The sequence below is a fragment of the Acanthopagrus latus genome, chromosome 17 (genome assembly GCF_904848185.1).
Source record: "Acanthopagrus latus isolate v.2019 chromosome 17, fAcaLat1.1, whole genome shotgun sequence".
Lineage (NCBI taxonomy): Eukaryota > Metazoa > Chordata > Actinopteri > Spariformes > Sparidae > Acanthopagrus > Acanthopagrus latus.
Window position 1 is genome coordinate 23269543 of NC_051055.1, and position 14721 is coordinate 23284263.

The following is a 14721-nucleotide window of genomic DNA, read 5'->3' on the forward strand; positions in this document are numbered from 1 at the left end:
TTTAACAGTCAGTTATACCAAAAGTCATGATTTTGGGATCTGCAACTTCTGTATTCTTTCTAGTGGCAGTACAAGTGAATGCAAAGCTCAAGTCATGCTTCACTGACCTGCAGTGTCATTCGTTTGCTTCTCTCCTCCTTCAGTTCTTCTTTCACTTCCTGCATGTCTCGCCTGATCAAAAGAGACAGAAACAAAAAGAGGAGTTTGTAGACACGAGAATGTAGGTCAAGACATTCAAGTCAAATGAATAATACTAATAGGTCTTGATCACTCTATTGGAGGTTAGCTTGTCTTGAGCATGTCTTTCTTTACAGCAGCTATGATTAATAATTTTGTAATAATGTATCAAATGGCAAAGTAACAATGGAAAAGGGGTTGCTCGTAGTGATGAACCTACATAGAGTTATCACCTAAATCTACCACTCTTCTCAGCTTTATAGAGCTTTAGAGTTGTGTTGTGCAGCTTTACTGTTTTGTTGCTTTTTTGGACGCAGAATGCAGCTGTTTTCAGTGAAAAGCTCTAAAAACTCTCTGTACACTACCTGCCATGCATCAACCAACAGACTGACACAGATAACGAAAGCTAAAAAAGCCAATCATTTCCTTCCTGGTAAAGTCCAAAAGCAGACATAAAGTAGAGTTTGTATTGGACTGACATTCATCATGAACAACTCCACATGAATGATAAGTTTGTTATGAGCTACCGGTGTGTGAAAATGAGCAACAATTCACTATATTAGCTATAAATGCCATTATGCAGTTTGTCAAACTTGTGTTTACAACTCGTTTCTGCTTCCCCCAAGTGGCCAAAAGAATCAGTTACTGCAGATTTAAATACAAAGATGTGAATCTTAGGCCGAACAGTAGAAGAAACATTCCTGTCATCATAAGAATAAAAATGTTAGATCACAACACATGTTATGCAGGCTGGTTGCAGGAATGAAAGATTGTCTTATCACAGAACATTCTTTAAATATTGTGACTGCTGACTATGAACAGGTACGCTATCTAAAACCTGGCAAGCCAACTGTTCCAGACAGATGCACTTGTCTGCTTGAAATCCTGCCTACAATGGCATGTTATGCTGGTGATGTGTCATGTTAAATCAAATCTATTTTATCTTCCCTTAGTGGAACACGTGTGTTTAATAGACAGCTTGAATTGCTGTCTTAGGTTTTGATTAGTCAGTTCCTGTGTCTGCTAGTCCCCCTTAACAACCCCAGAAATTCATTAGGGATAAGAGTGTCTGCCTACGCGTTCTCAGATAGGTAAGATGGGAAACTTGAGTGTTATGAAGTCCCTCTGTGTGATTCAAGCAATGCTGTGTCATATCTAAATGACTGAATAGGTCAACTGACTCCCAAACCCCCCACATATATGACAACACCCAAAAACACATAATCAACCATTGGTCAGATGGCTACCAGCAACAAATGTACTCAGCCTTTATCATCACGTTGTAAACTTTGTGACACAGTTGCATTTTGGTAAGATCTGGGCACCAAATATCTTGGTAACGTTTAGGTACCAAAACTTCTGACCCCTTGGTTTGGTTTAGGAATTTATCATGGTTTGTGTTGACATAAGTACATTAGTTACATAAATGTTACACTATATTTTTGACAGATCTTAGGAATGTTAAACAAGTACTACTCACTCATGTCGTGTCTGTAGCAGCTCTAGGGCCATCCTCAGCTCTTTAATCTCAGCCTGCAGGCTTGCCATAGTTGGCTCTTCTTTATGCGTCACAGTTTTGCCATCCACAACTACTTTGGGTGGTGTTGGTCGAACGGGAGGCGGTGTCCTGGGCCGATGGTCAGGCTTTGCAGGTGTTGGCAGAAGGTTTTCTGTACTCTGCAAGGAATTAGATGACTTTGTATGATATTGTGAAGACCACTGAACTTCACTGGCCTCAAGATTAAAATATTTACACGACTAAGTGAAATGTAAAATGCACCAGGGTTCCTTATGGAAGCAGTCAACAACACAAACCTTTTGCAAGCCAGGCAATTTCTCTGTCTGGAACTTTTTTGGCGACAATTCTGGCTCTGTCTGGTCGGTTACATTCTGGGCCTGCAAAGGACATAAGTCATGCCTTAAAGGCTAACATTTCTAACAATCAGTCAATCCTCACACCCTGCGAACCTAAGAACCCTAAGAACTTGCATGCCTGTATTATGCCAATTTTATGTTGTTATGTCTGTCTTTGGGGCAGCTATGTACAAACCACAGGAAGATATTTCAAGGAATTATCTTCTTAATTTCCCAGAATGACTTTTGATCATCCCTAGAGATCAGGACAGAACTTGTTGCTATGGGTGTGCAGTTGGCATGTGAGCGACTCATGAAAGCTTGTGTTTATCACAAAGGCTTTATTCTTGTTCAAACAGATCTTTCGGCTGCATTGCATTCTGATCTATTGAGAGTACAAGCGCAGAAAATATTATGTCTGCCTCTCTTAAAATGATTTCTCTTGCGTGAATGCTGTACCTTGGTAGTAGCAGATCCTAGAAATAACTTTCTTGCACATTTATCACTCATAAAATGAGTTGTGCTAAAAATAACCTGACAACATTTGTAGTGCAGAAAACATGCCAGCGAAGCACCAAATGGAGCTTGAGATGCAAGGTACCTTTAAATATGTTCAATTCATTGACAAAAATGTTCGTACTGTTATGTGGACAGCATGCACAAGATAAAGCAAGGAGTTGCCTCATTGTTGCAGTCATAATCACAAGTTGCAAAGGTCATCTAAAGAAATGGTGGTTAGCACTCATGTGGTTTGGCAAGTTGTCAGCGGTTCCTGCCTCATTTTCATTACATGACTTCTCACCTCTAAAATGGTCACAACTCAAGCATAAATCAGTGTGAGTCTTTTGCTAACCTGGATTGCTGTGACCAGGCCTGATGGTGGTCTCCTCTGCGGGGGTTTGGCTCTGTTTGCTGTGGGATGACTCAGCTTTTCAGTCTGGAAATCCACTCCGTCAAAATTGTCGGCCTCTTTCTCTTCTGGTTGTTTTGTTGAAACAGGAGCCACATCACCGTTGGTTCTACTGAAACAACGGGTAACACTTTTATATAGTATGAAATAATGTATCATCTATTTATATCAACCTTTAATTTGATTTATAAAAAGGGGGGGGGGGGCTATAAAAAATATATAGCATTTAGGTCTGTCACAGTAATTACATAATTAACTTATCGTACACATTTTGTGGAATTATCAGCTTATGTGCATGACCTGAATCATTTTTGCTGACCTCAATATTGCCCGTTTTGTTTATTTGCAATTTTTGTAAGCAGGCTTATGAGCCTTTATGTATTATTTTGGCTGTGTGGTTTTATCTTATTTATGTTTATCGTTCATTGAGTATTCTTAATAATAGATAATAATGAATTGATAAAAAGTTCATTGCTCTTTGAAAGTGTACCAATACTATAAAGTGTACTTTTATATTCTTTTATCATTACTATCATCATTGATAATAGCAATGTTTATTGCAATTATTTCTGGGAAAGTGTATCGACTAACAAAACTACTTGTTGTTACAGGCCCGGTGGCATCGTGGGTGATGAACAGGATGTAGTTCACATTCTCAAATGGAGGAAAAAAACACTTTAAATGTGGCTTCCAGTTTCTGAAACTGAAATGTGTGCAGGTGCAGAGCATGGCAGTTGCAGTCTTGAAGTCTCTGTCTTATTTTGCTCTGGCACTGGTTTCAACTTTTATAGCTCATATACAATGGTGGCAGAAATGGTCAGTAACCTTTATAGATTTGTTAGATCTGATACGAGGTTTGTAAAGAATCAGCCTTGAGTTGAAAGCCTATAACATTTTTAAACATTACGACGTATTTGAATGGAAGCTGGAAAAGTACTTTCCAAATGCATTTGCTTGGAAACAATCTTCAGAAAAAGCTCCTTTTCCATTAGCAGCCCCCTCAAGACAGGGCTGTATTTGTTTTCTCTCGTGTGTGTGTGTGTGTGTGTGTGTGTGTGTGTGTTTTGCTCAGGAAACAGGAAATGGGCTGCTCTCGTCTGTTTAGGCCCGATCTGACTCATCCCAGAGTTTCCACTGAGCCGCTAAAGGTCGGGCATCCTGGCATTCTTCTTTAAGGACACCATGGCAACTGGTGGCGGCAACCAAAACCTTTAACATCTAAAGGCGCCGCTCCCGGTGCCAGACCAAAGAGGAGAAAGTGTTCCTGACATTTCCTTAGGGCCTTTTTGCTTTGGAAAGGTTGGATATGAATCACAGTTCATGTCCCTGAGTTGGAAGACTTTTCTCTAGTAAGTCTTCAGTGGTTTTGCATTAAGATTCGTTGTGAGACACAAGAGCAGAGATGCTTTCACTCACTTGGCTAAAAGCTTGTTGGGTTTGTCTTTGACTGGAGGCGGACTGGGCCTGGGGAGAGTTGGCAGCTTGACTTTGGTTGGAGGATTGCTTCTCAGGTCCTTAACATCTGTTTTATCATCTGTAAATCAGATCAATAAATTTACTCCACAACGTAATGGAAGGGCTGCTGACATATAATGTTACAATTATAATAAAAAGCCACATATACCTTTTGTTTTTGCTGGACCACCTTTATCCATCGCTGAGACCGCTGGCTTCACTGAAAAAGTAGCAGTGAATAAACCATTACCACAAAGATGTACTGGGTATGTGACTGCATGGCTGCATTTTAGATGAAATGCTTCAAGTGATTATTTGGTTATAATGAAATGAGGAAATTGCTGCGCACAATGAAGCAGTGACATCCTACATCAGTCTTTCCGCAGACAACTGTTGTCGCTTTGAATCAATTGATTAGATTTCACACAGCAACTATTTTGAAGGTCTCAATCTGCAGGTCATTTCCCAGCTGTTGTTGTAGAAAATTAGTTGCCAATCATGTGGATAACAGATGAATCATTTTAGTCGTTTTATTGCAAAAAATATAAAACATTTGCTGGTTCAACCTCCAAATGGGAGGATTTTCTGCTGTTCTTTCTTCTCTGGGTTTTGGACTGTAAGTTGGACAAAATAATTAATTTTAAGATGTCAGTTTGGGCTCTTGGAAATTGAGATGAGCATTCTTCACTTTCTTTTTTTGACAAGACAAAATAGAAAAATGCGTCACATCTGTGGAGAGGGAGGGACAAGTAGATCAGAGATGTATTTTTGCAAGTTAGACAATGTTCAGGAGTTTCTTGCAACTTTCAACATTTTATAGACCATAAGAGCAATAAATAAATTGTGAAGATAATCATCAGATTTAATCATAATGAGGGTAATTGTTAGTTGGAGCCCTCATGCTATTGTTTGTACCGACATGAATATAGAGTGGGCATATACATCCGATATACAGTATGTTAGCTTTAATACCTCATGCAGATGTGGCCTCTGCTGTAACAAATGCAATGTATCCATTGCCTGCTCTGATTGTTAATATATTATTGTCTCATTGAGTTCACTAAGGGGAACTGACAGTAAAAAGCTGCTGGCTTATTGTATTAGTCTACCAGGAGGATTTGCATTTGTTTACCCTGGAAAGCATCATTGTTTAATGTGGTGGAGAATAAAAAATGCTTCTGGTGTTTTAATTAAACTATAATCTAGTTTATGAGCAGTTGCATGGGAAAGCAAAGTCGTGCACATCACTGGAGCAGACCAAGTCACAGCTGTATCCAATAGCACTGCAGTTACCAGTTCCCAAGGGTCTCAACAAGTTCATCAGGGACGGTCGCTCAGGCTCAGCTCATAGAATAATACAGCCTCTGAGAGGACTTTGCCTTGGAGACTGAGAGAATAGATGCTTGTATTAGGCAGCCTCAGTGAACTGAATGTAATGTGAGTGAGGTTCCTGCTTGCCATGCAAGTCAAGGGCTTATCTCAAACAGACGAGGTTCAGGAACACTAGTAACAGCCCTGCTAAGTAAATACAAACACAAGTCAAACTGCACTAATGCATAGCCCTAAAAAAATAAAATTTAAAAATTTAAAAAGTACAATACTTTGCATAACACTTAGGACTCAGAGATGCATAACAGGCCAAATGATAACACAGGAAGCCTACCTTGTGTGTTCAAAGCATTGTGCAACATTCCCTCTCAAACAAACCATCCGCACAGCAGCAGTAGCTCGAGTGTTGCCTCCTGTGCTGGTTGTGAAAATCTCTGTGAGAGCTCTCCTCCACACCCCCTCCCCACCCCTTGTGTTTCCTCCAAGACTCCTGAACTGTGTCACATGACTAGTCTAACCATCCCCCAACTAAGTGTGAGACTTCCTGTGCAATTCTTGTGAGTGATACTGTGTGGGGAAAAAAAAATGCGGTGATGAGAGCAATGTTATATGGCATTTACAAAAAATTAGGCCGTGTTGATATTCACCTAGTTCAGGTAACACCTTTGAGTAGCCAAGAGCTTTGTATGAAACTGTTTCACCTGCCTGTTTGACCACAAATTATTTAATTTGGAGTACGGAAGTGTAAAGTTGTCGTTTTTGTTGTTATGTTGGTAGAAGTAATTGCTACATTTGCATCCTGCACCACATGCAACACTCTTCCGCCGAACCTAGACGAAAAGCCACATCCTGCTCTGTGTGACTCGCAAATTTAATTTCAACATCGTCTTGTATCAAAGGCTTCATTTTGTTGCACTTTTTTTAAACCACAACACTAAAAAGAGTATAGTTTTGGCTTCCATTACTGTGAGAACACAGAAATGACAACAGCATGTAAGAAATGTTGGAATAATCAAAGCATTTACAAGAAAAACCTACAACACAGAATTCCTGCAATTGCTGCATTGAATCAAAGTTGATCACAAACCGAAGAAAACCTACAGCAACACAATAACAAATTGTTACTGTCTTCCTGTACAAGATAGGATATCACACTGCAGAGACAACAAGATACGTGTGTTTGTTTTGTGGGTGGGTGGGTTCCGCATTTAGGAGATCACCAAGCTTGTGCGGATCCAGTTAAACAGGTCTGCCTGTCTAGCTTGTCTTTTGGATTGTGAGATGATAAACGCTTCTCGTCAAGACATCTGAACAAACTGTCAGTTGGTGACGCACCATAGTGTAAGGTTCATTAAAGCACAAGGTCACCGTGTGCAGGGAACAACATATTGTCAGTATTGGTAAAACACTTTGTAAAACACTACAAACTAAAGTTGTATTAGTATTTGCATCAAGATATACCAAGTATTTAAAATTAAAGTACTCATATGCAGAATGGTATATTTTATTACATCTATGAATGCATTGGTGTTTACTTTAATGTTGTTGCTGGTAGAGTTAGGGGTAAATTTAATGACTTTGCTTCTGGGTCATCTGTAACATTACATGATAATCTATAGGTAGGGATGGGCGATCGGCCAATTTTTGCTCATGAAACATCTTAAGGGTGTCCAAAATCAAGTTGTCAAGCAAATCTTTGAGATCGTGGTATTTAATGTCCTCCCTACATAACCTTTTTTAACCTTTAGATCTGTGCCATGCGAGCAGACCAGTCAGGAATGTAGCAAACTGAAAGGCTATGATGGCCAGACAAATGGATGACAACACAATGGGGGTTATAGCCAGCAACATGGCAACTAAGTCATTTGAGTATAAATGAATTAATATCTTTAATGAAATACTGAGTTTTAATGGTTTTAATGAAGAAATGTGTAGGCGAATTCAAGTCTGGCTATAGCATTTCAAAATTGAGAAAAAAGATTGCAATTTGAATCTTGATTATGATTAGATGGATGGTGATTATTGTTTATCTTTTGGCTGTATGGGACTTATTTATAATTGATCATATTTCATATTAATAATTTGAATTATTATTGCACAGTAAGTAGTGGCTAAAGCTGTCAGATAAATATAGTGTAGTGGATATAAAGCATAATGCTGCATAAATGGAATTACTCGGTTAAAGAACACAAACATCCAAATTGCACTTCTATTTTCAAAGCATATTTTTAGGCAATATCATGAAACACAAGATACAGTATGACATTTCTAAGTCTCCTCAAAAGCACATCAGATATCTGAATATTTTTTATCAAATACCTCCTACCTCTGTGGATATAATGAATAATAAGTCATTTACTGTAATACAGTAATTAAAACCAGGAAACACTATCCTGATGTAACAATATCCCAAATCTCAAGTGACATATAGTCTCATATCACAGTGATGTTAGAATATTGATATACTGCCCAGCCCTATTAAATGTAGCTTGTGAGTTAATTTACTCCACCACTGAGTAAATGAACATTGAAAATGGAGGAAACAGATGTACAATTGGCTAAATTAGCGAAATAATTTGAAAAACCATACTTGAGAGGCTTCAAGTTGCTTCAGCAGCACATTAGAATAATGACATTGTTCAGGAGGCCATTTTGGCTGCTTTTATACCAAATGCAGAACCCGATCAATATCACTGCCAATTTCTCCATCTGCTTAAACAACACTCCATCACAGTCCATACTGCCAGCACACTGCCAGGCTAAACACCACTGCAGCCAGACGTTGTGAGTCAGAGGAGAACCTCTAAAACATGATGCCTGGTAGCTCCCCACTCTCTCAAACAGTGTTTGTTTCTGTGCTGCTGCGTTTGATCAGTGCAGCACACATGATGTTCTCTTACCTGAGGGGTTCTTGTCAACGTTGCGCACAGGCGGCTGGCTTGTGGCCCCAGACTAGAGGGAGAGAAACGGAAACAGGTTGGCAAGTACGTCCCCTTGTGAACTGAAAGCATCTCTATTTCACACACTCTTTCCATGGAGGGAATTTTCAGTGAGTAATTCCAAAAGAGAGGATGTTAAGGACAAGCCTGACTCACTGCATGCTGGTTACAGACTTACTAAAGTGAGACAAATACCAGGCAGCAGCAGATACTCATTACATTAGGAAACATTTCAAAAATAGCGATGAAAAAGTAAAGCAAATATGAATTACTATAAACCATGTCCATGGCTTCATGGTAGCACAACACAGTTCTCAGATCCTGAATGTGGAGAAAGTCCAGTTCAACAGGGATATTCTTGAGACTGTCCACTTACTTGCAGACTGTCCTTTGGTGGTATCACCATGACAAAGTTATCAGGAAAGAAGCCACAGCGTCCATTTAGCTCTCCCTCCCACCAGCCTTCATCTTCTGTTTCCTTCACATGGAGATTAAAGAGTCACATCAGTAGTTCAAACATGGCAGAGTCCTTTGGGATGTTAGATTGCAGCGCAAGAGGTTACTAAAAGGTCAAGCAAGACACTGCTGCCTTATTATCATTTGTTCTGAGAGGGTATCTCAAAAAATAATTTCCTATGATGCAGTTTCAACTGTTGAATTAATCGCCAACTATTTTTATACTGGATTGATTGGTTTGAGTAATTTAAAAAAAAACGAAAAAAACCCAAAACACCCAAATTCTCTGATTCCAGCTTTTTAATGTAAATATTTTCTGTTTCTTAACTCCTCTATGACAGTATATCTTTTGAATACCATTTGAGGACATCAAATTTGGGCTTTTGGAAACACTGAACTGAGCAACATATTGAGAAAATAACTGGCAGTGAAATTAACCAGATGTTTTAGCTATAATTTTATTTGGGTGACTGCCACATTTGTGTCTTTAAAACAAATGGGTGGAATCTTGTGCACTGTGTCAGCTGATTTCCTTGAAAGGAACACAACTGGTTTGACTGGATGAACAATCTGAAACACAAGTACTTTGTAAGAAAACAAAATGCACCCAGAGGAGGTTATGATTCTGCTTAAAAGCATGACATCATGGGAAATCATGTTCTAAACAATGTGGGAAAATAACAACACAACATGCTCGAACCTTCGTCAGTATCGCAACGACATCTCCTTTTTTCAGATCCAGCTCATCCTCTGCTTTGGCCTTGTAGTCGAACATGACTTGGCAACACTCTGCCACTGAGGAGACATGGTACAAATAATAATATGATACAATAGAACCTGAACATTATAACACATCCCCGATTCAAAATAAGTTGGCACCCTGAGCCTTCAATTTCGTAAAACTCATGATAATATCACCTGTAACCAATTAATCCGCTTACCTGTGGAATGTCCCAAACATTTTTTTTTTACCTTTTCCTTATATTGCTCCTGTCCCAACTTGTTTGACATGTCTTGCTGGCATCAAATTAAAAACAAGCATATCCAATTATTGTTGCAACATCGGGCGCATCTTGTCACCTACAGGAACTGGCATTTTTCATGGTAACAAGATGCTAGTCCTCGCTCTTAGACTGATTGGTAATATGCATTGTTCATTCATGAAGATCTAGGTTAGCAACTTTATTAAGTGAATACTAATTACACTGTTATTTTTGCATAGCTCACTACGCTAACGCTTCTAAAGTCTTTGAAAAACCAAAACCACCAAACGTTCTCTGAACGAGATTGCAGCAACCACGTGCACTTACAAGTTTGTACATAACAATGGCATAAGTAGGCCAACATAGGAGAGGTCATTTCACAATCGGTGTTTACTGGAGGGATGTAATACAGGGGAGTGTCTCTCTCTGCAGAGCATGTGTGAATGACAGTAGGCGGGAAGGAAAGACCGAGAACATATTGTCCACGAGATAATGAATCACAGATGTCATCTTTCAAATAAAAATAAAAAATGCTGAATCGGGTCGCCAGATATCCTTGGGCGGCTGTTAATTTACCTAGATGGTCTGCCCAAGTAAAATATATGTGTGGGAAACACTGGGTTAAACAAAGGTTTTATTACTGTTTTCCTGTCAGAAGGCAATTATAGTATTCTGTTTTATTTATGTTTTACAGTGTCCCAAATTTTTGGGAATCACTGTTTGTTTATGTTTGACAGGAATAGAAGGGTTTTGGCTAGAGCCTGAACAATGTATGGGTTGGCTAAAATGAAAACTTTAGTTTTATAGATTATAATGTAGAAAAAAGATACTTGGGTAATCCATAATTATTAACTCTCCAGTGAAGTTTACTGGAGTGACTAACCTTATCATCCTTCCATCATTAACTCAGAGAATAAGCGGAAAGAGGTTACAATAAACTTGAGATAAAAGTTGTAAACCTTGATCCCTGAAGGATGTTCCACTCTGATGTAACTCTCAGTGATTCAGTGATTTAATAAGCCACATTACCGTAAAGTTATTACAAATGACCACACCCGTAAACCATTCTGGTAAAAGTATGGGAATTACCACTTGTCACATGTTATTGTTGTGTCTAGGTATAAATAGACTTGTCTTATTGCTTTTGAAATGGTGTTCAAAAATAGAAACTATGTCTAAAGTTGGGAAATCCCCTGAGACTTTAATCCATGATTGTGCAAATATTTTGGGAACTTGCGAATGAAGAAGAAGCTTTTGATAATGACATTTAAAAAAACAAAAAAACATTTGAACTTACCATTTTTTCCTTTGTTCCTCACACTGGCCCTTTGAGAAATCTTTATGACAACAAGAACAAAGTGCGTTAAATCAAAGCTAAGCATTTCATATGTTTTCAGGAAAAGTTTTTTCTGCAATATATACCTCCTTATTGAACACAGCATCAGTGAGCTTGGGTCTCGCTTTGCCCTCATTGTGCTTGACATCTGTAAAAATAAATAAATAAATAAATAAAAATTTGTTGACTTTACTTTGAATTACATGTACAGACAGAAGGATTTAAGTGACTTTACCAACCTTTAGGTGAAACAAAAATTTCATTGACAAAGTTAGAAGGAAATGCCCCAACTTTGCCATCTTTCATTCCCATCCACCATCCATCTTCAATCTGTTGTGAAGATGATATCAAGAAGAGAGAGCATAGCAAGAAAGTGTGTGAGAGAACATTTAAAAGCATGTATACAATTCATCAGTCTGTTGAAGATCTCCGATAACTTTGTGGTATTAACTCTCAGAACTACTCTGATCATTTCACATGTATTTCCATAGAGCTGTAATTCAGAGACATGCTTTGTAACCCTGGGGGTCAAATACAAAGAGATTATAGTACCCACAGAATCAATGAATACCTTATTTACACACTGAAGATTGGCTGAGCAAACATTTCACCAACGCCCTGCTTTACATACAGTGCCAAGCTTTTGGCTACTGAGCAGCAGAAGCAAGCAGGAGCCAAATGCATTGCTTCAGGCCACTAAACATCTATCACAGTTCGTTTGCAGCACTGTGTGGTCATGAGTTGAAGTGTATGAGCAGTGGTGAGAGACAGTACTCTACCTCTCTGATGATTTCTATAGTCTCCCCAACTTCCAGCTTCAGCTCGTCTGAATTCATAGGACTGTAGGCAAAGGCCACTTCGCATTTCCTCGTCTGTTTCATCCTCTTCGCTGGAGAGACAAAAATCAGCAGCCACATCAACAGACCAATGTAAAGTTTCTATCTAGTATCTGCTGGTAATGCTGATGGAAATGATACAGCTCAATACTGGTCTAAGGCAGAGTTGTCCAGTAGTCAGCAAGACTGCAAAGTATGTGGCACTCATTCACGCGTCTACCATGTCTAATCCTATTTCTAAGGCACTGTGCATTTTCATCAGCTTCATTTCAGACATTATAATCAGGCTTTTTCTGTGGCAAGGATGTGGTAAACAAATATTTACAGTTAGCTCAATCGCTGCACTGTCTTGCTGAGTGCATGCACCACACTGACCACAATGTCAAACAGTTGTTTTTTTAGACCATCACACACCAACCTGGATTTAAATAGCACCGTCAAATATTTTCATAGTGTATTTTGAGCATAGATAAGGGCTTCATATTCTAGTGTGCAATTTCTACTATTCTATTCTATTTTATTCTATTCTATTCTATACTAAATTCATTAAAGGTGCAATGCGTAAGAATTGGCCAGCTTGAATTCACCCCAGCACCCCAGAGTAACTGCTTACTGTTGATAACTGTAATCCTTTTATCCATGATTGTAGCTACTGTTAGCTTGTTAGCTCAGTTAGCCATGTAGCTAGCTGGTCAACCAGGGGAGTGTTGGTATTTACATGGCTAGCACAGGAGCTTTGGACCACTGGGAGAATGCTGTTTGGACAAAGTGTGCATTGACCTTCTAAGCATTTAACAGTAAAGAAAAATTAAGTGTTGAGAATTTAGACTGAGCATTGTACTTGTTCTGATGCTTCGTGGTTCCCTCTTGCTGTCACCCATCAAATAAACTGGCACCTCCTGAAAAAAAAAAAAAAACACAACAAAAATGGGACATTTTAACATGCTGGATAAATGTGAACACACACACAGCACAGTGAAAGTGCAACACTGTGGACTGTGGGGTGGTAACAGACCTTGGTGAAGTTGGCAGGGAAGATGCCTCTCTTTCCACTCAGCTCGCCCTCCAGCCATCCCTCCTCGCTGGCCTTCGTGACGTTTTTGACCACATCCCCCGCCCTCACTGTGATCTCATCTCCCATGGTGCCCTCGAAGTCGATCAGCACCAGCACCTCTACAGTGCAGCGGTAAATGGGGCAGAAAATTAGATTCTTTGCACAGAGGCTGGTGTGTTTGCTTCACAAGTGATGTGTCCTGACATTTCAGAACCAAGACAAACCTCGAAGAATTGGAGGGCAGCCAAGGATATGTGCTTTGCGCAAATGTCCATTATTATGCTTAATATTGTAAAGTTCTCTTCTGTCACAAGAAGAAAAACATATATTCCATGCCATTATTTTCCCTCAGCCTTGAGTAAGCCAGTATTAGTAGGACTTTCAGCACTGGCTGACATGAAGACTTCTTTTGGCGCAGGCCTAAACATAGCAGTCATTTTTGAAGCAAAAATGTCAAACATTTGCTGGTTCCAACTTCTTAAAAGTGAGGATTTGCTGCTTTTCTTTGTCATTAGTTCTGAGCAGTGGGTTGGCCAAAAAAAGCAATTTGAAGATGCCATTTTGGACTCTTCACATTTTATAGATTAAACGACTAATGGTGAAAATATTCGGCAGATTTTTTTGACAACGAAAGTAATCATTAATTGCCTACTAAACATAAGATTTTCCTGAAAACAAACACATCCAGTCTGTATTATGCAAGGGTGTCCAGTATGTCACACTGTTTTAGTTTATTTGCGCGCTGTATAAAAAAAATACTATCAACAGCATTTTTTGCAGACACAAAACAACCAACAGATGTTCAGATTACAAGGAAACAGGCGGCTGAGAAGACCAAAAGCTACCTGTACCTAAGAACAGGCCATGAAGCTGACTTACCCATGCTGACTGTCTGTCTGTCTCCTCCGGATTTAAATATGTAATTCCTTCACAAAGCAGCAAACAAACTTTTGAGTGGAAGGAGAACTGAGAGAGTGCGGTTGTCTCGTCTGTGACCAAGCGATAAGGCAGCCGAGGCCACTTCTTCCTACTTGTCAAACATTAACATTGAGCAACTTTTCCCGAGGCTTGTCATGACAAGTTAACAGCAAGGAGTAGGATGGGTCATGCAGTGGAGAGAGAGCGAGAGAGAGAGAGAGAGAGAGAGAGGGAGGGAGGGAGGGTGGGAATTGGAGAGAGGAACAGGTAAGACAGGTTTATAGTGAAAGAACAGTGCTCATAATAAGTGTTGGTTAAGTGAAGCATGACAACACTGTTCATCTGTGGCCATTAACATATTTGAACTGAAAGTCAGCTTTCACAGGCAACACAATTGCACTTCAGTCCTCGTCTGCTGCACATATTCATATATTCCCACACTGGACAAAATTGCAACTCAATTCCTTTTTTTTA

At 39.3% G+C, this 14721-nt stretch overlaps 1 protein-coding gene across 3 annotated transcripts in view; it reads right to left on the reverse strand.

The window, feature by feature from the left end:
• Positions 1-14378, reverse strand: part of sh3d21 (SH3 domain containing 21) — a 17100-nt gene extending 2722 nt beyond the window's left edge. Inside the window, exons 1-16 of one of the 3 annotated variants that reach the window (XM_037073043.1) lie at positions 14209-14375; positions 13291-13448; positions 13117-13174; positions 12219-12328; positions 11679-11769; positions 11526-11587; positions 11401-11440; positions 9821-9915; positions 9041-9142; positions 8626-8677; positions 4566-4616; positions 4358-4475; positions 2885-3050; positions 1993-2073; positions 1658-1854; positions 108-171 (exon numbers count right to left, since the gene is read on the reverse strand). In XM_037073043.1, the coding sequence (XP_036928938.1) occupies positions 108-171; positions 1658-1854; positions 1993-2073; positions 2885-3050; positions 4358-4475; positions 4566-4616; positions 8626-8677; positions 9041-9142; positions 9821-9915; positions 11401-11440; positions 11526-11587; positions 11679-11769; positions 12219-12328; positions 13117-13174; positions 13291-13448; positions 14209-14212 (1449 nt within the window). In that variant the 5' untranslated portion in view covers positions 14213-14375. Of the gene's footprint in view, positions 1-107; positions 172-1657; positions 1855-1992; positions 2074-2884; positions 3054-4357; positions 4476-4565; positions 4617-8625; positions 8678-9040; positions 9143-9820; positions 9916-11400; positions 11441-11525; positions 11588-11678; positions 11770-12218; positions 12329-13116; positions 13175-13290; positions 13449-14208 lie in introns of all 3 variants that reach the window. The other 2 variants (XM_037073042.1, XM_037073044.1) reach the window with 2 other exon arrangements.
• Between the last annotated feature and the right edge of the window lie 343 nt (positions 14379-14721).